At 46.0% G+C, this 26,723-nt stretch overlaps 1 protein-coding gene across 2 annotated transcripts in view; it reads left to right on the top strand.

Moving 5' to 3' along the window:
• QSOX2 (quiescin sulfhydryl oxidase 2) overlaps positions 1 to 26,723 on the top strand; it is a 60,147-nt gene that overhangs the window by 15,457 nt on the left and 17,967 nt on the right. Inside the window, exons 3-10 of one of the 2 annotated variants that reach the window (XM_066580506.1) lie at positions 2,178 to 2,226; positions 3,896 to 4,001; positions 4,843 to 4,933; positions 7,070 to 7,215; positions 8,283 to 8,426; positions 10,855 to 10,984; positions 19,523 to 19,645; positions 20,485 to 20,635. In XM_066580506.1, the coding sequence (XP_066436603.1) occupies positions 2,178 to 2,226; positions 3,896 to 4,001; positions 4,843 to 4,933; positions 7,070 to 7,215; positions 8,283 to 8,426; positions 10,855 to 10,984; positions 19,523 to 19,645; positions 20,485 to 20,635 (940 nt within the window). Of the gene's footprint in view, positions 1 to 2,177; positions 2,227 to 3,892; positions 4,002 to 4,842; positions 4,934 to 7,069; positions 7,216 to 8,282; positions 8,427 to 10,854; positions 10,985 to 19,522; positions 19,646 to 20,484; positions 20,636 to 26,723 lie in introns of both variants that reach the window. The other variant, XM_066580505.1, reaches the window with a different exon arrangement.

Genomic DNA, 26,723 nt, shown 5'->3' with positions numbered 1-26,723 from the left:
CATATCCAGCGCCATTACTGTGTAGGAGAAACAGAGAGGTGAGACTCCAGGGGGCAAAAGAACTCAAAAATTGGATCACCGAGAAGGGGAAAAACATTGCCTGCTCAGGCGCATCCAGATTCGTGTTTCACCATAATGATGGGACGGTCAGATGTTGAAACAAGCAGCATGAATCGATGAACCCCCTCCCCTCCTGTCAGCTTGTCAGAACATCCGTAACTCCATCTAATGTGCAACAACTAGAAGAGGCTTCCTGTCCGCAGGGGCCGATAGTCTTGCAGAATGACATACTCTTTTTGTCAAAAACAGTCCCGCACCTAGAAGGCGTTTTCATTTTGCTGCAAAACTGGGCATGCGGCTCCATCTCAGGCAGATATACAAGTGATTAGAGTTGTGGTGATTAGATGAATGGTCTTGCCATATGAGGCCCAAAAGTGATTCTACTCTTGGCCTATAAAGGGCTCGCAGAGTTGGTACAACAGGGTACTAGAGCCTCCATGCCCACCCCTATCACATCTTGTATCCAAGCTAGCGGCGGTACAACAGGATACTAGAGCCTCCATGTCCTCCCGTATCACATCTTGTATCCAAGCTAGAGGCGGTACAACAGGGTACTAGAGCCTCCATGTCCTCCCGTATCACATCTTGTATCCAAGCTAGAGGCGGTACAACAGGATGCTAGAGCCTCCATGTCCTCCCGTATCACATCTTGTATCCAAGCTAGAGGCGGTACAACAGGGTACTAGAGCCTCCATGCCCACGTGTATCACATCTTGTATCCAAGCTAGAGGTGGTACAATAGGATGCTAGAGCCTCCATGTCCTCCCGTATCACATCTTGTATCCAAGCTAGAGGCGGTACAACAGGGTACTAGAGCCTCCATGCCACCTGTATCATCATGTATCCAAGCTAGAGGCGGTACAACAGGGTACTAGAGCCTCCATGACTCCTCCCCCCCCCCCCCCACCCGTATCACATCTCGTATCCAAGCTAGAGGCGGTACAACAGGGTACTAGAGCCTCCATGCCCCCTTGTATCACATCTTGTATCCAAGCTAGAGGCGGTATAACAGGGTACTAGATCCTCCATCCCCACCCGTATCACATCTTGTATCCAAGCTAGAGGCAGTACAACAGGGTATTAGAGCCTCAATCCCCACCTGTATCACATCTTGTATCCAAGCTAGAGGTGGTACAACAGGGTACTATAGCCTCCATGCCCGCCTGTATCACATCTTGTATCCAAGCTAGAGGCGGTACAACAGGGTACTAGAGCCTCCATGCCCGCCTGTATCACATCTTGTATCCAAGCTAGAGGCGGTACAACAGGGTACTAGAGCCTCCATGCCCACCTGTATCACATCTTGTATCCAAGCTAGAGGCGGTACAACAGGGTACTAGAGCCTCCATGCCCGCACGTATCACATCTTGTATCCAATCTAAAGGCGGTACAACAGGGTACTAGAGCCTCCATGCCCGCCTGTATCACATCTTGTATCCAAGCTAGAGGCAGCCCAACAGGGTACTAGAGCCTCCATGCCCTCCCATATCACATCTCGTATCCAAGCTAGCGGCGGTACAACAGGGTACTAGAGCCTCCATGCCAGCACGAGGCTGACGTCCCTGCTAAGGTCATTAGCGCTTCCGCAGAGCGTTTACACTGACAGACTTCACCGCTGGATGGCGGGTTTCTTGCTCAGCGCTTCACCTTCTACGTGTAACGCTGAGCGGGGAGTGTTCCCACTGAACGACAAGCCAGCGACCCAGAGATGATTTGTAAGATGACTGAAAAGTCAAATTAACCTGTGGCCGACCAGTGAGCGATCCCTGCGCGGACACTGACCGATTATCACTCAAACTCGTTAGTTTGATGATCTTCCCGTGTGAACGGCCCATTACTTGTATCACCGTTACAATCACGCAGAGGACGTTACATCGGATGCCGACAACCTCTAAGCGGGGATTGTGCTTCTTTTTTTACAATGAGTGCGTATATGTATACCTACTATGTATGTAACAGAATTGTGGGATTCTGACTTTGAGAAATGTCACCTTTTACAGACTGTATACATGGAGACCTGGGGGGCGTGAAGACTTTGGAAACGTACTATTTTGATTGAATGACTCCTCTTCATACGAGTAGAACGCTTTTCATGTGTCCAATATTTTCTCTTTTAGTTCTTTGCTCCGTTTACAAAAGACTTTACACAAGGAGAAAACTACAAAGGTAATCCAGTACTCGTGTGTACGGGGTGAGACATAACTAACTATAGAAGGTGGGGACATAACTACCTATATGTACGGGGTGAGACATAACTAACTATACGAGGTGGAGACATAACTAACTATGCAAGGTGGGGACATAACCACTTATGTGTACGAGGTGGGATGTAACTTACTATACAAGGTGGAGACATAACCACTTATGTGTATAAGGTGGGATGTAACTTGCTATACAAGGTGGGACATAACCACTTATGTGTACGAGGTGGGATGTAACTAACTATACAAGGTGGAGACATAACTACCTATATGTACGGGGTGAGACATAACTAACTATACGAGGTGGAGACATAACTAACTATGCAAGGTGGGGACATAACCACTTATGTGTACGAGGTGGGATGTAACTAACTATACAAGGTGGAGACATAACCACTTATGTGTATAAGGTGGGGCATAACTAACTATACAAGGGGTGGACATAATTACTTGTGTGCATGGGGTGGGATGTAACTAACTATACAAGGTGGGGACATAACCACTTATGTGTGAGGTGGGACGTAACTAACTATACAAGGTGGGGGCATAACTAGTTATGTGTACGAGGTGGGACGTAACTAACTATACAAGGTGGGGACATAACTAATGTGTACGAGGTGGGACGTAACTAACTATACAAGGTGGGGACATAACTACTTATGTGTACGAGGTGGGACGTAACTAACTATGCAAGGTGGGGACATAACTACTTATGTGTACGAGGTGGGACGTAACTAACTATACAAGGTGGGGGCATAACTAGTTATGTGTACAGGGTGGGACATAACTACTTATACAAGGTGGGGACATAACTACTTGTGTGTACGGGGTGCTGTGGATGAGAGGATGCAGCATATAAAGGATGGGATAGGAAGACAGATCGGCGATCAGGTTATTACCTGGACCGAAAACCTACAGCGGCATAATTATAATTTCTAGTTATTGAACAGATTGAAAAAACCCGGACTGGGAGGTAAAGCTTCATTATTAGGCCTCGTTCACACGGGCGACAAAGCTGCGATGCTACAAATCGCATGTATGTGAAGCCCGCGCTTTCCTATTAGGTTCCTTCACACATGGAATATTTTGTAGCATGTGATGACCTGACACACAAACCTCGCAGGTCCGGCGATATGCCCGCGACTCGTGAGGCTTTGTAGCCCATGTTTCCCTATGGAGCCTTCCTCTATGTTGTATTGCATGAAAACGCGATTTTTGTGCGGTGCGATGCAACTTTTGACAGTAGGAAATCCTGCATCACCGCAAGAAACCGCAGCAATGCCGTATTGCTGGGATTATTCTTGCAGCGATGCTGTGTCGCCCGTGTGAACGAGGCCTAGGGCTTACTCACGGGCGTAAGTGGCCCAAGCGTTACACCCGCTGCTGAAAGCCGATTGGTTTCTATTGAGCCGCTTAAAGTTTCGTTATTACGCGTGTGAAAAAAACCGCAGCGTGTCCTAGTACACAGCAGTATAGGCTTAGGGGATTTAACCTTCTGTGTAGGCAATGTAGCAGGAGCTTCACCCAGCTTTCCCAGACTCCTGACTGGTATCACGTAGGCTATCTCTAGGTGTCTCTGTAATGACTGTCGCCGTGCACTCAGCTTGTATGTTCTGATCTTTGTGGTTTAGCAGAAGCCGACAGGGATGTGCAGTCCGTCCGACACGTCATCATTGACTACCTGGAGGGCCTCCCTACTGAGCACAGACCCCAGCTATACCCGTCCCTCCAGCCAATCAGGTGAGCCGATTCATTGGATTTCTAGAGCTTTTATAGTATATGCTACAGCTCCCAGGGTGCTTTGCTGGGAGTTGTAGTTTCACCCCGGTTGATTCATATGTATGTTGTCAGATGAGACCCAATACTTTATTATATCCATGTCCTCTGCCAGTCATCCCCATCACATCTACAGTGACCTTAAAGGGGTAATTAGACAATGGGATATGTATTAAAGGGGATGTTCAGGATTACTTGAATTTAGCTACTTTCTTCCGGAAACAGCACCACTCATATCCACGGATTGTGACTGGTATTGCAGTGCAGTCCAATTCAATTCAGTGGAGCCAAGATGCAATACCAGATACAACCTGCAGGTGGACAGGTGTGGTGCCATTTTTGGAAAATTGTGCAAAGCAATTCCCGCGAGTGGATATACATTTACGTCCTATGGATGCACCATCTTAGAGCCGGCTTAGACTGACAGTTGGCCTCCCACTACAAGAGCAACAATTGGTGAAACACCAATCCCCGCTGCTAATGCTTTACATGCTGCGGTCCCAATAATTGCACTTAGTTCATCTCTGGCATTGTCATTGAAGTGAACGGCGCAGCAGCGTGCCTGCTTGACCTCTGCTCTTACTAACGCGGGGACTGACCAGACCCCCATTCTCTGGATCTGTGGGGGGCTCAGCATTCGGACTCCACCTTTTTTTTTTTTTTTTTTCAGAGTTAACCCTTATCTTGTGGATAGAAGATACATTTGTAACTTGGCACACCCCTTTAACTTTTTGTTACCCATCAGACAGATGGTGTCTGAATCTGTGACCTCACTCACTAGATCTTTCTCCTGCTTGTCTTCCAGCTCGGGTGACGTCACTTCTCTTCTTAACCATAAAGAGTCCGGTTACACCGCCATCATTTTTGAAAGCGAGACATCATACGTTGGACGCGAGGTGGGTTTTCTCCTCGGCTGGGGTCACACACAGAGGTGGGCATCATTACACCTCTGAGGGTTCTCTGGTTGTAACTTGTTGGCTGTTGCAAAAATTATAGACCCCTACCTCCTGGTAATTCAGTGTCTGCTGCTACTGTGCTTCCCTGAAAAAGAGGCACTAGGTTTAATTTTTGGGGGATGTCTTATATACTTATCTAGCAGGCATGGTCTGAGTCCCTTCTGCTGATCTCCCGCGTTTTGGCACGCTTGCTGGCAGTCCTTAGCCGCCGACAGAAGATCACTTCCTGGTAATGAGATTTGTAAACCCCACCTCCAGGAAGCGATGGCTCTGATTGGGCCACAGCTCAGCCAATTAATGCAACGCTCAAAGAACCAATCACAGCCATCACATTGATTGGCTGAACCGCAGTGTTCGAAACCCAATCAAAGCCATCGTTTCCTGGAGGCTAGGAGGCGATCCTATGTCGGTGGCTCAGGACTGCAAGCAAGCGTGCTGGAAATCTGGACACCAGCGGGAGGGACTTGGATGAGTCTGCTAGATAGATAATGTATTGCTTTTTTCTAACGTAGTGTAGCTAGGGCTTATTTTTGAGGTAGGGCTTATATTTCAAGCCCACACACACACACACACACACCAAAAAAAAACCTGGGTAAGGCCTATTTTGGGGGAAACAGGGTATAAAGTAGAGAACAGCGTGCGGTCTGTTGAAAGATGAAGGTGTCTGCTTTATCTCTCAGTAGCTAAATGATGGAGTTTAAATTAACCTTAAAATCATCATTCAAACCAAAAGTGTTCGATGCCTCGTTAACGATTATCGATCATTTTCAGTCGTTTAAACCAATTTTGAGCGAATTGTTGTGTGTAAATGGGCCTTAGGCTGGAAGTAGAGGGGCCAGAACTGCTGGACCAGACTGGATCGGGTAGGTACTTCCCTCTCTGTCGGTCATCAATGGAAAAAAGTCTTTAAAAATTCCCGGGAATACCCCTTCAAGTCTTCAGTATGCACCATCTAAAGCCTCATTTACACTGACAGATCGCTCAAAAGATAGTTTGAGTGACAGTTTTGAGTGATCACCTTTGCATACTTTATAGTAGCCAAGTAGCTACTATAGAATATGCAAGCAGAGCGGGACACCACCGCGGCCACTAATAGAACAATACAGCTGTTTTGCATAAGTAAACAGCTGTATTCTTCTCCACTCTGACTGCTAGTGTCCCCACTGTGAATTCACAGCAGGACACAGGCACAGAGAATCTTATCAGCACAGCCTGCTGATAACAGCTGATCGCTCAGTTCTGCACGATATCCCTGCATTTAACAGAATGAGAATCGCTTAAAAGACGGCTTTGAGCGATTTTTGAGCGATTCTCGTTGTGTCCAAAAGGGCCTTAAGTATTGGGGTGCATTCATTCATAGCGTTTTTTTCGTTAACATGCGCGCTAAAATCCACAGCGTATTTTGTGCTGCAGTGTTTAGTGCAGGTCCGCACCAAAATCCATATCAGATTTTGTTAGGATATATTGGATTTTGTTGGATATGTTCTGGATCCTGTTAGGGTTAGACCCGATGACATCGGGTTTGGTTTGTAGAATCTGCACGGGTTGCCCGCACGTCAAGCCTCCCCTAGGGAAGACATGGGCGTCCGCAAATTAATTAAAACATGCAATTTGTGTTGTGGACCTTTCAGTCCGGACTACAAATCGCAGCATGCTCCATTTTTGTGCGGTCCCCGCACAGACGGCTTCCACCGAAGTCCATGGAAGCAGTCCGATTCACGGCCCGACCGCAGCGGACACCGCAGATGTGCCGCGGGAAAGCAGAAGTTCGGAAGAAGAAAAAATAACCCTGTACTGTGCATGTCCGACGGCGAGCTGTGAGGACCATACACAGTACAGCAAACCTGGCAGAGGAAAGATCCGCACAGACGCCGCTGCCGGAAAAATACAGGTACGTAGGGGGGGATGGACAGGGCTGGATTCCACCGCACCGAATCCAACCCGCTCATGGACCTGAGGCCCTACTGTGCCCTTAAGCCGCGGGGCCTTGTGTACCCCCTAATTGGGTGATGTTCTGTATCCTGAAGCTCCCTGTCCTGCGCCATATGACCATCTCTTCACTCCATCCCGCTGTAGGTGATCTTGGACTTGATGCAGTTTGAGAACATGGTGGTGCGGAGGGCTCTGGATTCAGACAAGGCCTTGTTGGAGAAGCTCGGTGTTGTTTCAGTTCCGGCGTGTTACCTGATCTATCCGAATGCTTCACATAGATTAATTACCATGTAAGTACCTAAGTGTCTGTAAGAGATACAAGGAGCTTTTCTCCCTTTTAATGGAGGCCCCACATGTGTTCTCCGAGCGCAGGTTACTGTTACGTGGCGGTAACCCTGCACCTATTGATCAGCCCTACTCCAAAGTGGTCCTTCCATCCACTCTCACTTTCCCCATAATCATCTTATTATAGGGGCTTCCCTTTAACTCTCTGCAGGCTCCACTATGACTCCTAGAGGGGTTCCTGAGTGACACCCCAGTACATTTACATGCATGAGTAGGGTATATAGATGGGGTATATAGATACATAAATCACGCCCTCAGACAGCTATGTTGATGCACATTATTTACTTTCTTATAGCTGAATTTTATCCTCCGGAGCTGCTCTTCTTACTGTAACTGAGGACATAGAGCTACAGCCATCGCCCAGTCACATTCTGCCTAACGCTATACATAATTGGCGGTTTCTTCTGCTTTCGTCAGGGTGCAGCCGCTGATCAGACGTGCCACCTATGGCATGATAAATGGCAGCTGGAATTTGTTAAACATGTCTGGGACTCGCCCTCTGACCGGTGCCGCTCTCTGCTGACCCCGCATCATTCATCAGTTTGATAGGCGATATCCATATTTTACCCTTTGTCTCCTGTGTAGGCGGCTCGTTACTTACTGAAGAAACCAATGAATATTTATAAACGCTGAGAGCAGATCTCACTCGTGGTGATGGCCGGCTCTATGAGTGTCCCCTGGTTCAAATCCAGCAGAAACCCATTTATCATTTTTCTTTTCTACAGAAGAATTTTTTTATTTTTTTTATTAAAATCTTGTTTTTATGGTGGTTTGTTATAAAATGACAAAATTGCTATTTGCTCATCCCCACTTCCAAAAAACAGAATAAAAAGTGATCATAAAGTGATTGTACAAAACAAAGCAAGTAAATACAACCAGTCAGTGGTCTCTGGGGTGGAGTGATGGTACGACTCATGCAAGGCCTATCAGGCAGTTGTGGTAAATCAGGGCCGTGATGCATTACCTGCCTCATCCGTGTTTCTACTTCATGGTTACTTTTCACCCCTAACAGTGTGAAGCCCCTGCGGTCGGTGTTCTCCTCTTATTTAAAGTCCTTGCAGGGTGTCAGGAAGAAACCTGGAGCTCACTCGGCACTACCGGAGAGCCTTCCCAAGGAGGACAAAGAGCAAGAAGTAGTCTTGAAGGACTATGACAAGTAAGACTGTGGAAATGTCACCAGGTTGGCCTTGGCTGTATCTTGCTGTGATGAGTTCAGTACATTAAGGGTGCCTTCACATGTAGCAGAGTTGGTGCAGGTTTTTATGTGGATTTTGATGCAGAGTTCACGCCTTCAATTGAAAGGGTGAAATTTGCTGCAGATCTGCATCAAAATATGTTTTATATGTGAACGCACCCTAAAGCGATGCTCCATCTTAGACACGTGATATGCCATAAATGTCTGATGCATTGCAGGTCCTACATCTGGGACCCACAGTTCCATTCACTTCAATAGCACTCAGCTTGCAATACCAACCCCGGCCACTGTTTAATGTTCAGAGATATCTGCTTCCTGCAGCAATACAGCTACCAGGTTTCCCCGAAAATATGCCCTACTCTGATTTTTCAGTATTTTCGGAAAGGCATTTCCTGAAAATTAGCCCTAGCTGTATTATATTTTTTTTTAAAAAGGAATTCATTACCTTGCAGGCTTGGTCCAGGTCCCTCCTGCTTCTCTTCATAGCTTTGGCACGGCTTCTGCAGCCCTCGGCCACTCATACAACATCACTTCCTGTTTACGGGATTCATAAATCCCACCTCAAGAAAGCTTTAGCTGTCATTGGCTGAGCAGCACTTGAAGAACCAATCAGAGCCATTGCATTGGTTAATCGAGCGCTGCATTGATTATCTGAGCAACACTCGGGGAACCAATCACAGCCATCACGTTGTGGAGGCGGGATTTATAAATTGGCTGAGCTGCAGCAATCGCTGCTATTGCATTGGTTCATCGAGCGCTGCATTTATTGGCTGAGCAGGACTCGAAGAACCAATCGGAGTCATCGCTTTGTGGAGGCGGGATTTATGAATCCCGTCACCAGGAAGTGATCTTCTGTGGGCTGCAGGAACCACATCGGAGCTCCAGAGAGCAGCGGGAGGGACCTGGACTGAGCCTGCTGTATAAATATAATAAGACATCCCCGAAAATAACACCTTGTGTGTCTTTTGGGTCTTATTTTCGGGAAAACACGGTTGAAGTGGGACAATCCCTTTAATGTTTCATGTTTTAAAATATTCAAAGTATTAAAACTTCCTCACAATTTAATTAAAGTTCTGTGGAGCTTGTATAATATTCCCAAAAGTTCTACTTTGTGCTAGAAATGGCGCCACCCTTGATGATTGACTGCATCTGGCATTACAATGCCACCTCATACGCTTTTTAACCCCTTCATGGCATGGCCTATTTTGGGCTTAAAGACGCAACAATTTTTGGCGGATTTTCTTCTCCGTATATCAAGTCATAACTTTTATTTTTCCGTCGATGCGGCCGTATGAGGTCTTGTTTTTTGCGTGGCGAACTGTAGTTTTTATCGGTGCCACTTTTGGGTACATAGACTATATTGTAAATTTTTTTTTTTTTTTTTATGATAGGGAGAGAAAACGCATCAATTCTGCCATACATTTTTTTTATTTTTTTTTTACAGCGTTTATCATGCAGCATAAATGAGACATTCCATTTTTTTCTGCGGACCGGTACGGTTACAACGATACCAAAATTGTTACATTTTTTTTAGGTTTTCACACTTTTCTGCAATAAAAACCCTTTTTTTTGGAAATCTTTTTTCTATTCTAAATTGCTGCATTCAAAGTCCTGTAACTTTTTTATTTTTTGATATACGGCGCTCTATGAGGGCTTATTTTTTGCGAAACGAGCTGTAGTTTTTACTGGTACCATCTTGGGGTACATATGGCTTTTTTGATCACTTTTATTGCGTTTTTAGTGAGGCAAAATGCTAAAAAATAGCATTTTGCCTCAGTTTTTTTGCGTGCACAGTCAAAAGCATGTGCAATTTATTGTACGCGTCGTTACGGACGCAACAATACCAAATATGTGCGGTTTAATTTTTTTTTACCTTTTTTTATGCTAATCTGAGAAAAAGCATAAAAAAGAGGGTTTTTTTACATTTTTTTTTACATTTTTCTTTTCTTTTTTTTACATAATTTGAGTCCCTCTGAGGGACTTACATCACTGTACCGATGATCGCTGTCATAAGGCATGGCAGAGCTACTGCTTTGCCATGCCTTATCGCTTATACAGCGAGCATAGGCATTGGCAATACAGGACGCCAGTGTCTGGAGATTTCGCGCTATCTCCAGGACGTAAGTTTACGTCCTGTTGCGGGAAGTATCGGGCTGCCAGGACGTAAACTTACGCCCTGCAGCGGGAAGGGGTTAATAGTGCTAAGCTACCGTACCTGACAAAGCCTTTGATCAACAGTGGAGCTGTTTCTAGGGGGAAAAACGTGTTTGTTTTTTTTATATAATTTTCTAAAACAGATTTTCCTGCAGTTCTCGCTGCTCCAATTCACATTTGTCATTCTAGTCACTAGAATATTCATGTTTTTCTCCTTTTTTTTTCCCCCCTCAAGGTCCAAGTTGTATATGGCAGACCTCGAGTCAGCCTTACATTATCTCCTTCGTGTGGAACTTGCCACTCGCCAGACTCTGGAAGGAGAGAAACTGAAAACCTTCAAGGATTTTATCACCCTCCTGTACAAGGTCAGTAAGTCTCCTAGCACCGCTGTGTGGGGACATGTATGTCTCCTGTTAGGCTCACTGTCCACGGGCGGATCTGATTTGCGGATGATCCACAAATCAAGCCACCCATAGGGATACATGGGCTTCCGCAAGTGAAACACAGCATGCAGATTTGATTTGCAGACCTGCATCCGCTGCAGGCTCCCACTTGCATTATCCGATCTGCCGGTGGACACGAGGCCTTATTATGAGGGGATGCCAATAAGATTTTGACCACAAAAAATTGACGTAGAACAATGAAATTTCACAGTTACTCTACATAGTCCTCTCAGATATCAGGGCACTTCTGACTAAGGTGTTGTAGCTTCTTCAACCATTCCAGATAGAATTGCATTGGCTGGGCGGTAAACTAGGGCTCAGAAATGGAGGTAAGTTTGGTCTTCTTGAGGTGTCTCTTCAAATTAGAAACCAGATCTGGCGAATAAGGAGAATAATGCAGCACCTCGAAGCCAAGGTCAGCCAGTTTGCTCAGAGTGATGGCCGCTGTGTGGGACGAAGCAACTTTTCGCACCTTTTAGATTTCAGAGCCTCCTTCAGTTTACCCAGAAGTGTTGTGTAATACACATATGTGATAGTAGACCCCTTTGGAAGGTCATCCACAAGCAGTATCCCATCTTTATCCCAGAAGACAGATGCCAGCACCTTGGATGATGCCTTCTGGACTTTGGATGCAGTGAACCACTGTGTGTCCATTCTTCTGACTCGGGGTCATACATAAAATTTCAAGTCTTCATCCATCATCACCAGTCGAGATAGGAAAGCATCCTGCCAGAAAATGCTGTAGTACTTCCCAGGTGGCTTGCACTTGGGCACACTTTAATCTGTTGACATTTTGAGACCCAATTGGCAGACACCATCCTAAGGCGAATTACGGACCCAACTCTTCGGAAATGTTGGGAGCTTCAGCTATCGTCATTGGTGGGGTGCTGTTTTTAGAAGAAAGCGGCCATGTTTTCTAATCCCGCACAGCCCTTTCAATTGATCTTTGATTTCACATGGATTGCCGGGGGTAAGTACCCATCTCTTTACACCAAATCCCCAGTCTCTTGGCTTTACCATTCCATTGTTGGAACCTGTGCTGCTTTCCCTGTATTTGACGGGCTGAGATGGATTACTCCAGCAATAACATGTATGTGTGGCTGTATTGGGTTACATACCTCGGGGTGACTCTGTTATCCGTGCAGGAATTATATCCTCTATGTAATACAGACTGGAGCTTTAGAGTCAAATCAAACCACCATGAAACGTAACACGAGCGGCGCAAAGATGGAAAGATTCTGCCATTAGGAAAATTGTCATTCTCCATTTAAGCTGCCGAATTGGACATTGTACCGCATAAATACAGCTATGTGGGATCACCCGGGAATCCTTTGTAAAACCCCAAGATGTGTGCGTAAAATATAAATTGTGTGTGTGTGTGTATGTATATGTGTATGTATATGTGTATATATGTGTATATATATATATATATATATATATATATATATATATATATATATATATATAAATTATTCTACATACATTTTCGTTTTTATATATCTAGATAACAACCAATCACAGTGCAGCTTTCATGTTACCTCAGTGGTATAATATATAACACCCAATCACAGCGCAGCTTTCATGTTACCTCAGCAGTTAGAGAAATAACAACCAATCACAGCGCAACTTTTATTCTGCCTCAGCAATATGAAAAATAGCAACCAATCACTGCGCAGCATTCATTTTACCTCAGCAGTATAAGAAATAGCAACCAATCACAGCACAGCTTTCATTTTACCTCAGCATTCTCAATATCCAGCAATTGTAACATAGTAACATAGTATGTAAGGCCGAATGAAGACAATGTCCATCTAGTCCAGCCTGTCTATCCTCCTGTGTTGATCCAGAGGAAGGCAAAAAAAACCAAGGGCAGAAACCAATTTAGCCCTTTTGGGGAAAAAAATCCTTCCCGACTCCCTAATGGCAATCGGACTGTTCCCTGGATCAACCCCTAATAGTTCCTACCTGCCTGTATACCCGGATTAACAATTAACCTAAGACTTGTATCCTATAATGTCCTTCCTCTCCAGAAAGACATCAAGTCCCCTTTTAAACTCCTCTATGGATTTTACCATCACTACGTCCTCAGGCAGAGAGTTCCACAGTCTCACTGCTCTTACAGTAAAGAACCCCCTTCTATGTTGGTGATGAAACCTACTTTCCTCTAATCGTAGCGGATGTCCTCTTGTTACCGTCGCGGTCCTGGGTGTAAACAGATCTTGGGAGAGATCCTTGTATTGTCCCCTCATGTACTTATACATGGTTATTTGATCACCACTTAGCCGTCTTTTTTCCAGGGTGAATAATCCCAATTTTGATGCCTCTCGGGGTATTGCAGTCCTCTCATTCCATGTATTAGTTTAGTTGCCCTTCTTTGAACCCCCTCCAGTACTGTAACATCTTTCCTGAGCACCGGTGACCAGAACTGTGCGCAGTATTCCATGTGAGGCCTGACAAGTGCCTTATATAGTGGGAGGATAATGTTCTCGTCCTTCGCCCCTATACCTCTTTTAATGCACCCCAAGACTTTATTTGCCTTTGCAGCAGCTGACTGGCATTGGTTACTCCAGTTGAGTCTACAATCCACTAGTACCCCCAGGTCTTTTTCCATATCACTTTTCCCTAGTGGTACCCGTGTCTTGTGAAACTTTCGGCGGATGCATCATTTTGTAGTTGAACACGCATCCTGTTGCTCGTTATGCCTTTTGCTTTTGTGCTTGAGATGGAAATCAAACGATCTTTGTCTGGGGGGCATAACTGTCGACGATGCTCGCACACACGCCACCTATCGTAGGATAGATGTACTATGCCAGTAATCTTCCCAGGAGTGTACTCAACAACTTCCCACAGTTTCATGGTGATTGGATGAATGGTGTAGTAATGCATAAAGGACAAACAGACAGACATTCCTTTTTATATATTGATGACATCAGGAAGTGAGAGAATTAGATTCTGTACGTAAAATTTGGACACTAATTCTTTTGCGCTTAGAATTGAATAATCGAGTTGGGACCCATTAACTTTTCCTGTTTATGACATAATCAATGCTCGTGCCAAATTTCAAGTTTCTATGACATTGGGAAGTGAGAGAATTAGTGGCAATGATGGAAATCGAACGATCTACGTGGGGGGGGCGTGACTGTCGACGATGCTCGCACGCGCGCCATTTATCATAGCATAAATGTACTATGCCTATAATCTTCCCAGGAGTGTACTCAACAACTTCCCAAAGTTTCATGGTGATCGGATGCATGGTGTAGTAGCACACACACACGCACGCACGCACGCACGCACGCACGCACGCACGCACGCACGCACGCACGCACGCACGCACGCACGCACACACATTCAATTTGATATATATATATATATATCTTCGAAAGATGTAAGACTGAATTTTTTATTTTTTTTTCTTGAAGGGTTTTTCAAGGGCAATACTATGGATAACGTATCCCCGGGTTAGGTTATCAATAGTTGATTGGCTGGGGTCTGCTGTTCGGGACTCTGGCAGATCAGCTGGTCAGGCACCTCCTGTCAGTGCTGCTACACACGGGTACAGAACAGAACCTCTGACCCCTGTATATTGGCCGGCACTTGTAACTGCAGGTTTGGGTTTGATGGAAATCAATGGGAGCTGCACCTGTAGTTGCACGTGTCGCCCACTACACAAGGGTCAGAACAGCAGCTTTCACTCAGTACCCCTGTGTGTAGAAGCGCTGATAACGGGCGTCCAATCAGATGATTGGCCAGGGACCTAAGCGGCGAACCCCAGCCTAACTTGAGGATACGTCATCCATAGTATTTCCTTTGAAAACCCCTTTAATGTATTGTTGCGTGCCTCTAATAGGAAGCTATTAGTGATCGCATTGTCATTAAGCTGCAGTACCAGACACGCCCCAACGATGGTGCTGTTTCTTGAAAGGGGAAAAAGAAAACCTGTGAATATAAGAAGAGTCTTGGGCTGCATTATCATGTGCATCCACTTTTTACTAGAGTTTACTGTGGTTTTTGGCCACCCTGCTTGTACCGGCGCAACCCAAAACTGCATCAGAATAACATAAGATACATATTATGCCATATGATAACAACCCACGTGATATTTTACTGGTCCTACTCCACACGGGTACTGCACCCTGAAACGGACTTGCTCTCCACTGTGCAGCATAAAATCACATAAGTTTCAGTGTGAATCCACATTAGATGGGAAAATCCAGCGATCTGAGCGACTTCCAACGAGGCCGGGTCATCAGTGCTAGACTAGTCGGGGCCAGGATGTCCCTACCAAGCTTGTGGGGTTTTCTAGTGCAGCGCTGTGGAGAGTATACGGGTGTGATGGAGGAAAAACATGCAGCGAAAGGGGATCCTGTGGAAAGAAAAAGACCTCACTGAAAGGGGTCCGAGGAGGATGTCAGGAATTGTTCTGACAGACTCTGCACAGTCAGGAGCAGCCAAATACAACACCTGTGCTCCAACTAATGCTCCTTAGCCCGGATGGAAGGTCAGAATTTGGCGCAAGCAGCATTCATTGATGACCCCTCCTGGTCAGAACATGTCAGCACCTCCAGCTAATCTGCGGCAACTACAAGAAGCTTCCTGTCCGCGGGGGCCGCTATTCCTGCAGGATGATTTCATCACCCAGTGGGATGTACATCACAATGAATTGCTGCGGATTTGAAGTTCAAAAGAGTCCAACGTACTACTAGATGGGGCTCTCTAATACATGGTTATTCAGTGTCCATGGCATGACTCGCACCCTCATATATACACTTATGCCACTTAATAGATGCCAGTGTTTTGTGCCAAAGATAAAGTGGCACACGCCAGTAGTAGAGCAAATCTATGATGTATTTTAGTTGGAAGGCTTTGTTCACAGCAGCATCATGGCTTCCAACACAGAAGGACCCAATAACCTTAGTGGGGTCTGTTGGGGCTTCTGGTATTTTTAATGACAAGAGTAGTTAAAAATCCTACCCTGTTTCCCTGAAAATAAGACATACCCTGAATATAAGACATAGCATGATTTTCCAGAATTTTTGAGGATGCAAAATGATTTTTCAGGCTTTTTGAGGATGCTTTAAATATAAGCCCTACTCCAAAATTAAGCCCTGCTTACAGTTAATTTAAAAAGTCAATTCAAATAGTGTCCAGGCAGCTATACATGTAAAAAAGTGAAACCTTTTTTGAACAAAAATTAATATGAGACTGTCTTATTTTCGGGGAAACACGGTATAATGGCTGACAGCACAAATGTGAACAGTAGTCTGTGACCAGTGCCACCGCTATGATGTAGCATGCGCCATTTTCATCTAATACTGTCCCTCTGCCTTGTACAGTTCACCTCCTCTTTACTGTGTGTTAGAGAGTTACTTAACCCTTTTGTGACCAAGGGCCATTGATGCTCCTGTGTCCAGGTAACACGCTGCGGTTCCGGCATTTCCACTTAGAAAAAAAAAAACATAGCTTTTTTGTTTTTTCTGTCAATAGAGCTCTTTATTGGTACCATTTTGGGTTTTATACGACTTTTTTTCTTTTTTGTTTGTTTTTTACTCAATTTTATTCTTAGAAATTGGGTAACCAAAAATAAAATTCTGGCATTGCATTTTTCTGTTTCATTTTGATAAATTGGACCTTTACGGACATAGCTATACAAATCTTAACAATTTTTTTAAATTTTTTTTGATGAGACCGCTGAGAAAAGGTGCGATTTATTTATTTTTTAAACGTAATGTTTTTTTGTTATTCATAAGACTTAATTTTAGTTGTTTCGTTTTTTACATTTTTTTTATTATTCCTTATAGGGGATTTGAACTTGCAATGCTTTGATTGCTCCTCCAATATAATGCAATACAATGGTATTGCATTACACTGTATTACAGGCTGCCTATTGAGGACATGCCACAGGCACAAATTAGTAGACAGATGATCATGGCAGCCTTCAGAAGGCCGCAGGCTGTCATGACGACCAGATAGCCCACCGCTGGAAAGTTGCTATTTGGGACATTTTTAATTGCACCTGTCTGAATTGAAAACCGCATTTAAAGGGTTAACAGTCGCAATCTGAGTTCCCTCTCATTACGGCTGTTGTGGGCGGGTGTCCGCTGTCAGTGACAGCCGACGCTCGCCATGTACGGTGTGGGTTCGCTTCCTGAACTCGCGGCATAGGCTGTGGACGTTTATGTACGTTCTAATTGCACGGGGTATTCGCGGTTAGGACGTATATATCTGCATGTGTGCCGAGAAGGGGTTAAATAGCAACTCCCTGACACAATGGGGGGCTTAAAAGATTCTATAGGAAGCCCTGCGAAGTCCCCTCTATAGTCTGCTGACAGATTCTGATGGATCGTTAGCACATGGAGTTGTGTATTGACTAATTGCTATTGAAGCGATTCCGTAAAGCGTTGCACTCAGGCGCTGGTTGTGCTGCCCTTTGTTTCAGGCGGGTGTCGGGGGGCAGCGTAAGGCGGCGGCGCTCCCCTGCCGGCTGATAGGATCAGGTTACATCTGTTCGGCGTGTTGCTTAGTGTCCGCACGCCTGGCTGAACGCTCTCCTCCTCACCCAATGGGGCGGCGAGGTTGGAAATCTGTGTCTGTCCTCATTTCTTGAAGAAAGTGTAGTGCTAATCTGCTGCCACATTATCTGCGCTCCTGCCAGCGCCTCCGCGCTCTCAGGCTTTTAGCAGATAAGTCTCAATGTCCTCATTTACGTGATCAACATTTTACACCGTAAAGAGCAAAATTCTCCGGCCGCGTCTACTGTGCGAAGAAACGAAAGCCTGCGACGGAGCAGGAAAAAACATGGCTGCTGTCTTCCAGAAACTGCGCCACCTTTGTCAGCGGGCTGTGTGTGGTATTACAGCTCAACCCTGTTCAAGTGACTGAGGCGTAGCTCGAATACCAGGCGCGGCCTGTAGGGGAGGACAGCACAATGCTGCCAGGCGTGGACTTTCCTCGTCACACGTTGCCCCTAGGCGCTACTGATAACACATGTTCAATGGACACATCCTGCTCGGCTGATTAGGGAACTCGCTGTTGGCGTGCTAAGGCCGCCGTCACATGACCGGGTTGGATTCCGCGTGTGTGAGTCCTGCTGTGAAGCCGGCCATCGACCCTTCCTTCCTTCCTGTGGTTTCTGCATTGCGTATGACCGCGGCGGCCCATCATGCGCAGTATATTTCTCACGCCGTCGCTTAGTGATGACACGGGTATCCGTGGCGGTGTATTTCCTGCGGGTCAGGAGGCCTCCATTGACTTCAGCGGAGGCCGTCCACGCAGGGGCCGCAGCAAAATAGAGCATGCTGCGATTTTTTTTTTTTTTTCCCCCTCCGTTTGCAGAATACTCCATTTGTATCCGCTAGTGTGAACGGAAAACCTATTTCTGCGTGCCTTTCAGCGCATGTGATTTGTGCAGATCCTCCGTGCAGACGCCAATCGCAGATTCCATAATCTGAATCCGGTCGTGTGAAGCGACCCAACGCCTAGAAGTGCGACTGAATGTAAACCACATTATCGCTCTCCGCCGAGCAGACAACAGGGCTGTTCTGATTAGCATACAATATGGATGCCACCCTGCCTCCTCCCACATGGAGGGGGCTGCACTTATAAAGGGTCGGCCATGGAGACATAGGCCGGACACCACACTGGTGTGAAAGCTGCCGAAAAGAAAATCTGTCTTTCGTTTATTATACCGCTGAGGTAAAATGAAAGCTGCGCTGTGATTGGTTGCTATGGGCAACAGACAGATTTTCTTTTAGTCAGCTTTCATAGCCGTGTGGTTCCGGCCTACTTTTCCGTGGCCCATCCTGCGCCATTAAGGACTCGCTCACATCCGTGTTTTGCTTTCTGCTTCTAACAGATCCGTATTTACTTTCAACGGAGCGGATAGCAAAATGGATTTACAATTGAACCAAATGGACCAACTGTAATTTTATTTATTTTTAGACGGATCCATTGTACAGATCTGTCAGAAAAAATGCCCGTTTTGGTACATTTAAGGTAGATTCCTATGTTTTCTGAGTGAATTACGCTTTCAAAAAACCCCGTCAAAGAGCTTTGCTTTCTGCCGCGGTTTTGTAGCGTGGATCCACACGTCAATGAGCAAAATCCACAAGCGGAAATCTGAGGCCGAAACTAAGAAGTGGCGTCCCAACGTTTTACTTTCCGCATCTGAATTTTGCGCACGGATTTTGCTCATTAAGGGCAAAAAAAAAAAGTGCTGCGACCGGCGCCGTTGTTTTCCGTTGAACAGCAGACCCGAACCGAACATAATAGAGGCTCCTAAAATCCCATTGAAATCCAGTTTTTCCAGTTTCTCTGCTCCTCTGATGGAACGGCGAAACGGAAAACAGAAATGGCGACGTTGAACGAGCCCCGACCTGTATTACGACAATGTTATCAGCCGCAAGCGTTTATCTTGACTTGACTGCGGCGTTCTATTCATTGACTGTTCCCTCTTCCATCCAGTTGTTTCCAGGGCGCCCCCATGTGGTGAAACTTCTGGAGACGCTGCAAGAATGGCTCGTCAGTATGCCGCTGGACAAGATCCCTTATGACGCCATCTTGGACCTGGTCAACAACAAAATGCGGGTGCGTTTCACTAAAACTTGGAGTCACAGGAGCCGTAGATCTCTCAATGACGTGGGCTTATTCCGTAAAATGGGGCGGAGCGAGACGCTCTAATCAACGTTAACGCCGCGCTGCGGAATAAGTTGGCGCTATACAAAGATTATTATTATTATATTGTTATTATCTATACGCAGGGAAATCCCGTTAGCCGAACATCCATTAGTCCAGAAAATCTGATGATCTGGTATTTGTGCTCTGTTGCTACGATCATCTGATAATCCGGCACCTAGTAGAGGAAAGTGACGATGGATTACGGCGATGTTTATACAGGGCGGTTACGCGGAGGATTTGTGGGCGAATAATATGGCGCATATTGCAGTAGCGGTAATGTAGATGGGATATCAGCAAGTCTCATCCACACGCTGCGGAATCGAAATCCGAAGCACGCCAATTTAGGATGTGGGTTATCGCAGCAGATTTCACCCCTTTTGGGGCCCATTCACACGGTTAAAGTCTATTGGTGCTTTAAAAAAAAGCGCATTGAACACGCATTGGCATCCCGTGTTCACGGTGTTTTTTATTTTGCGCATTCTTGTTTTCTGTGGATTGTGGCAAAAGTGACCTTACTTGGGCCGCCTTATATTTATTTTTGCGCACAAGAAAAAGATGATACAGAATGCAACACTGACTTAAAAAACGCACCAATAACCGCACAGACGCAGTGAAAATGGTGCGTTTTTCATGGACCAAAAATGCGTACGTTTGTGTGAATGAGCCCCTAATCGGGAGGAAGTCTTACTGGACCCACGAGGATTTAGTAGCCGTATTCTTATGCGGAATGTCACCATGTTGTTTTCTAGATCTCCGGAATCTACCTTACAAACCGCGTGGCATGGGTCGGCTGCCAGGGAAGCCGGGCACCGCTGAGAGGATACCCCTGCTCCCTCTGGAAGCTGTTTCACAGTCTCACAGTACAGGCTGCTGTACGGCCAGATGCCCTCGCCAACACCGGTGAGACGGAGATCATATCTAAGCCGTTCAGTATTAATGTAACACATTCTACGTTTGCAGGTTGCACAGCCATGCTGGGAGTTATACGGGGTCGGACACGGAAAATCAGCCGACAACACGCTCTTATGAGAGCGGTTTTAAAGAATCTGCCCAATCACAGCGCAGCTTTCATTTTTCATTAGCAGTATAAGAAACGAAAGCTGAGCTGTGATTGGTTGTTATGGGCAACAAAGGTTTTTTTTTTAATTTTCAGACCGCTTTCATAAATGTGGTGCTGTACTAATTTTCCGTGGCCACCCTGTGGTTCCCCAACAGCTGGAGACCACTACATTAAATAGGGCTTGCCCGGGCTAATAGAGCTGCATTCCAGATAGCTCACAGGTTCGCTAAGGGCTCGTTCACACGGGTGCATGCTGTTTCAGTCCCTAAAAAATGGACCAAATTGCATGCGTACATACAGTTTTTTACGCCCATGTGTCTGGGTGGCTGTCTTGCTGTAGCTTTCTCCATGGTCACCACGAAAAATACTTTGCTGAAACGATCGTTCGCGTGTATGGAGATGTCGGGAGAAACGGCTGTCGGTGAACAAGGGGTTGTCTAGGCAAAACACTATTGATGACATAGCCTTATCGTAGGTCAGCTGAGCAGGCGGCCACCGTCAGTGCCACTCCACCGGCCACTACACGGGGTTAAGCAGCAGCTTCCACTCTAACCTTTGTATGAAGTGGCACAGACGGCATGCGCCCACTCAGCTGATTGGCCGGGATCCCAAGCGATGGACCCCAGCTGATCAACTATTGATGACCCATCCTAAGGATACATCATTGGTAGTTTTTTGCCAGGGAGTTGTGGGGGCTCCTTCTAACTTTGTTCAGTTTTCCGCTATTGGTCACCAGTTTATCCTATAGCCTAGACATGTCAGGAATCGCCAGCCAGATGGTTATATGGTTATTGCCTTGTCAGCGCAGGCCGCCGTCCCTCAGCTCTGCCTTATTATTCGATTTTTAGATATACAGTTATCTATTTATCACGCAGAGTTATGGGAACGCCCTTAAAGGCACGACCGCTAAAAAATAGGTTGCCAGTAATTGAACTGATATTGGCTGATGCCGGAGGGGATCCGAAGAGCGAAACCTCAGGATGGGAACTGCTGGAGATCTGTAAAACCCACCCCTCCTAACACAAGGTGGAGTTACTTTTATATTCTTGCACCTGTCAATTCAGCCGTCCTCCCCTTGTGGTCATTTAGGGGGTGCCTCACCGGAAAATGCTATATATTTTGGTAATCCTTACAATGAACCCTTTAATTGTAATGAATGCGTTCAATTTATTCCAATTATCTGTAAATCCCAATAATCTGGCATGATGGAAAAAAAATAGTCCCGCACTGGATTATTATGGGTAAGTACTTCAGCCATCCCATGGTAAAAATTAAAGGACTTGTACCAAAATCTACTTGTATCCCTTATCCACAGGATAGATGATAAAAGTCTGACTGGTGGGGGTCTCACCGCTGAGAACGGGGGGCCCATGTCGTCCTCTCCCTGCAGGCTCACTGCACCCCCTACAGTGAGGAGGGGATTAAACAAAGTGGCGGTCATGCATGCGCAGTGCCGTTCACCTTCAATGGGGCTGATGGGAAGCCCCAACCCCTACCAACCCCTTTGAATACAGTACGGCCCCCAGAAGGATTGTTACCCAGCTTTTCCAAACTACTGAACAGCAAATCTGTGCGGGAGAGCTTGGGGTTAAACCCAGTCTGTAATGCGGAGCTGTAGGGACACTTATAAAGTGGGTCCAAGATATTCCATGGTAGGTGCAGATGTAATATATTACGCCATGTATATTTTGCTCACCCCTCACTGTTTTTGTTATCTTTTTTTATACTTTTGTGCTTTATTGCTTAGTAACAAGTCTTAAAAAGGGTTAAGTCTTCTCCCTATAATTAGACCCATCGCTATTGGTTGCCGCTGTGTGACCCTCGGCGCCGTCCTGTTCTGTAAGTGGTCCCGCAGTTGTCGTCGTCCCCTTCCCAGAATAGCCGAAATCTGCCGAGCGCTCCTTCCGATAAAAGAATTGGGTCACTTCTAGTCTGTGGATTATGTCTTGGGAAGGTTTTTTTTCCCCCCTCTCCTTATATCTTGCTTTAAATCCCATCGAGTAAAAAGCCTTCCTCTAATCCTCCCGCCACCAGGTACGGGTTTAATGGTTATTGTCCACTTTAGAGATTAGGGTAAAGCAGAATTGCGGTAGTTTGTGAGGAAGGAGAAAAGGAGGATTACACGATGATACGTGGCAGATGTCAGCGCAAGATCCAGCCGGGGACTTAGCCAAGAAAAAAACAAAATGAGCCATTTTGTCTCTTAACTCCTTCACCCTCAGACAATGCCTGGTGCTGCGGATTGTGGCTGACCTGGCGGGTGACGGCTGAGTGACAGGCGTCGCTACGGCTCATGCCGTGTGAGGTATTGAGAACTGGACTGATCTAAGGGTGGCTGCATATGGGACGACGATCGGCTGAAAAATCGCTCAAACGAGTGACCTGCGTGAATGTGGGATGTGACGGTACCGACTGAGAGCGTTCATTAGTCACTTTGCGAGAAACAGCGAGTCTAGCTCCGTGTAAGGGTGCGTTCACACTTAGCGGAAAATGGTGCTGATTATCCGCAGTGGGAAATCCGTGCCATTGGCAGATTTTAATGCAGATCCGCAGCACACCTTCAGCCAAAAGGGTGAAGTCTGCTGCGAATCCGCACCAATAGCACTTATGAACGGCTGCCTGCTTACTATGAATGGAGGCGGACGGGCGGAACGATCCCCGACCTGCCACAACCCCATTCACTAGCGATGCTCGTAGTTATGTAAGAGCACCGGAATGATCATCTCCGGACGGCCTGTCGGCCATCTGCACTCAACAAGGCGTTCTGTATTAAAGGGCCCTTGTCTGCTTCAGTCTTCGCCAGGTGAACTTGCGCGAACTTACAGACTTTTCATGTGGGTTTCGAATCCATGGTGGAAATGGCATGTGAATAGCATCATAGTGTTTCCAATGAAACCAATGGGAGGTGAATTATAAGCAGATTTGGCGCAGACTACATGGGTGTGCTCACACACAGTGGATTTCTCACGATGGAGAATCCGCGCCAAAGTCTGCACTTTTGGTGCAGATTTTGACTCTCCATCCACGGTAGACATCACCCCTTCAGATGAAAGGTGAAATCTGCTGCGGATCCGCACACAAAATATCCTGCAAATTGTGATATGTATCCGCACTAAAATCCGTTGTGTGAACCCAAGCGTGGGGTGCGTCCACACACAGCAAAAATAGCGCAGGTTTTCCATAGCAGAAATTCTGTGGCAAAATTCTCACTATTGGTGTGGATTTTGGTGCAGAACCTCAGCAGATATCACCCTTCAGCTGCTGCGGATCCGCAGCATATACTGTGCCACAATCCATGCCAATGGTGCAGATTCTGACTTGGCTTTGCCGTGGATTTATCACCATCCCTTTAATTTCCGCTACATGTGAGCGTACTCTTGGCGGTAAAATCTGCAACATTTCCACATCAGAAACTGAGTCAAAGTCCGCACCATGTGCTGTGCAAGTACAAAGGTTTCCTGTGTATCCACTGCGTATTTGCGCCAGCCCATCCACTTAAATGGCCTATTGCGGCCTGAAATACGCACCAAAATACAACGTGCCGCATATTATTTTTCACACAATCCCGTGAAAAAAATACGCTCGTGTGAAAGAACCCAATGAAATGAACGGGTTCTCCTCACTGCGTTTTACATGCGAATTAGCAGCAGATTTAATTGGATTCAAATTGAAGGGATGAAATCTGCTGCAGATCTGCACCGAAACGCGTGTGAGCGCACCCTTAACATGGGGGTCCGCGGCCCATCCCTGCGACTTGTCACTATGCTTTCTGCTGATTCTGTCCCTTTAAACATTTCTCCATTTCCTGTTAATATTTCACTACTTCTAATCCCATTTTTAGCAGTAAAAGATGTTCATTATATTGCGGCAGTCTTCATAAATCCAGATTTTGAAATTAATTTTTTTCCTCCCCGGAGACTCCTCCGCTCCGCAGCGACTGCGCATCTGTGGTTTGAGTGATTGGGTGATTTAATTTTGTTTCTAAAAATTGTTTTGAAGCATTTCTTAATACCGCCATCTAATCTGCGGTAATCTTATCAGCCAGTGTCTTATTTATGTGTGACGGGGCGGAGCGGCCGGGGGCTTTTATGAGACAATGGAGAAGTATATGCTCTGGTGACATGGAGGGAGAGATGAGCTGGGCACGGACGGGAGCGCTGGCAGATATCCGCTAAAACCTTTCCTTTTAAGATGAAGCTCTAAAACGGTTTTCAGCTCCTTTTGTATGTGTGTTTTGGGAAAGTTCCCTGTGGAGTTGTCACCCAGCTTTCCTACTCTCCTGAAAGGGCATATCTGACAGGTACGTTCCTGCTGCCGAGTATCGCTCCATTAGCTAGAGTCAGAAGCTGCCGACTAAGGCCTCATGTCCACGTTTTTTCTGTACTGTAGATGTGTACGGAACGGCCGGACAGCGCACATGTGCAGTACAGTTTTTTTTTGTTTTTTTTAAACTCCTGCTTTCCCGCGGAATCAGTGGCCTGTCCGCAATGTCAATTGCGGATGGGCTGTGGATCGGACAGCTTCCATTGACTTCAAAAAAGACATCCGCACGGAAGCAGCACTAAAATGGAGCATGCTGCGATTTGTTTTCCACATTCAGAAGCCGAAAAACATGTGTAAATTAACCCTTTCCAATCCACTGTCTGACGTCTGAAGACATTGTGATTTAAGGCTGTACAGTTCCGATGTTGGAAGACGTCCGTCGGGGTTCTCTTACTGTATATTGCCAGCCTCTCTGCTGTCCGAGCCTATCCAACGTGTCACCTCATGCAGTACTGGCTTTAGCCAGCAGATAGCGCTGTTGTATAACAGAAGAACAAGACTAAGCCCCCTAGGAAAACCAGGATACTAATTGGATTGGAAAGGGTTCAAGTGCAGCCGCCCATTCTTCCCTATGGGCAAATCAAATCCGCCTGTGAACATGAGGTGTGAAGGTATCTTTGCACAGGGTTATTATCGGCTCAATCGCTTGAAAGAGCGATTTTTGGCGCTAGTCCTACCTTGTACACACAGCCGCTGCCGATGGGGCGCCGAGTGAGGAATCGCTCACTGTAAACAGGAGTCATTCAGTCTTTGATGGCAGTGAACAGAGGCGGGCAGTGGGAGAGATCTTCAGACCGCTCCGCCTCCATTCACTGAACGACTATCACTCCTGTAGGAAAGTCCAAAAGTCACACCTTGTAAAAGCAGCCTAACGTCCTGTGGACTCTTAGTGATAACCATGTGTCCATTGGTTGTGTCTAGTATTGCAGGCCAGCTCTGTTAAGGTGAATGAAGCGCAGCTGTTGGATCACATACAACCTGTGGACAGAGGAGGCGCTGTTTCTGGACGAAAGCAGCAATGCATTTCTAATCCCAGACAACCTCTTTTAGGGTAGGTTCACATGTAGTGGAATTGGTGTGGATTTTCCATAGTGGAAAATCTGCCCCAAAATCCCCATCAACGTCTGCCTCTTTGGTGCGGATCTGCAGCCGAATTCACCCCTTCAATTGAAAGGGGCACCAAAATATTCAGCACATTGCAGGTGTTGATACCGATCCGCCCCCATATCTGCCTCGTATTCTATGCTTGTTTGCTTTACAGAACTATGCAGATTTTCAATTGAAGATTACAAAGAGACAGTGACAGCGGCGGCCATATTGGATGTCAACTACCGTAGGAGCGGATATGATTTAGAAATGGCTTAAACTTCACAGAAGCCAATGTCTTGATTACCTGTGTCTACTTGGGAGGTGTCCGCTATGGCCAACGGCTTCAAGGGCTGTTCACATCATGTTTTTAATTTATATTTTTGTTTGTTTTGTTTTTTTCTTTTTTTTGCAATCACAGCAAACTGTAGGTTTGGCGGTTTTTTTGCATACGTTTCCTATAGGAATGAAAAAGCGCCATACAAGAACGTATGTAAAAAAAGAAAAAAAAAAAAAGGG

Source organism: Eleutherodactylus coqui, chromosome 10, assembly GCF_035609145.1.
Source record: "Eleutherodactylus coqui strain aEleCoq1 chromosome 10, aEleCoq1.hap1, whole genome shotgun sequence".
Taxonomy (NCBI): domain Eukaryota; kingdom Metazoa; phylum Chordata; class Amphibia; order Anura; family Eleutherodactylidae; genus Eleutherodactylus; species Eleutherodactylus coqui.
Note: the sequence above shows the minus strand (reverse complement) of the source record. Positions and strands in the feature narration are given on the sequence as shown.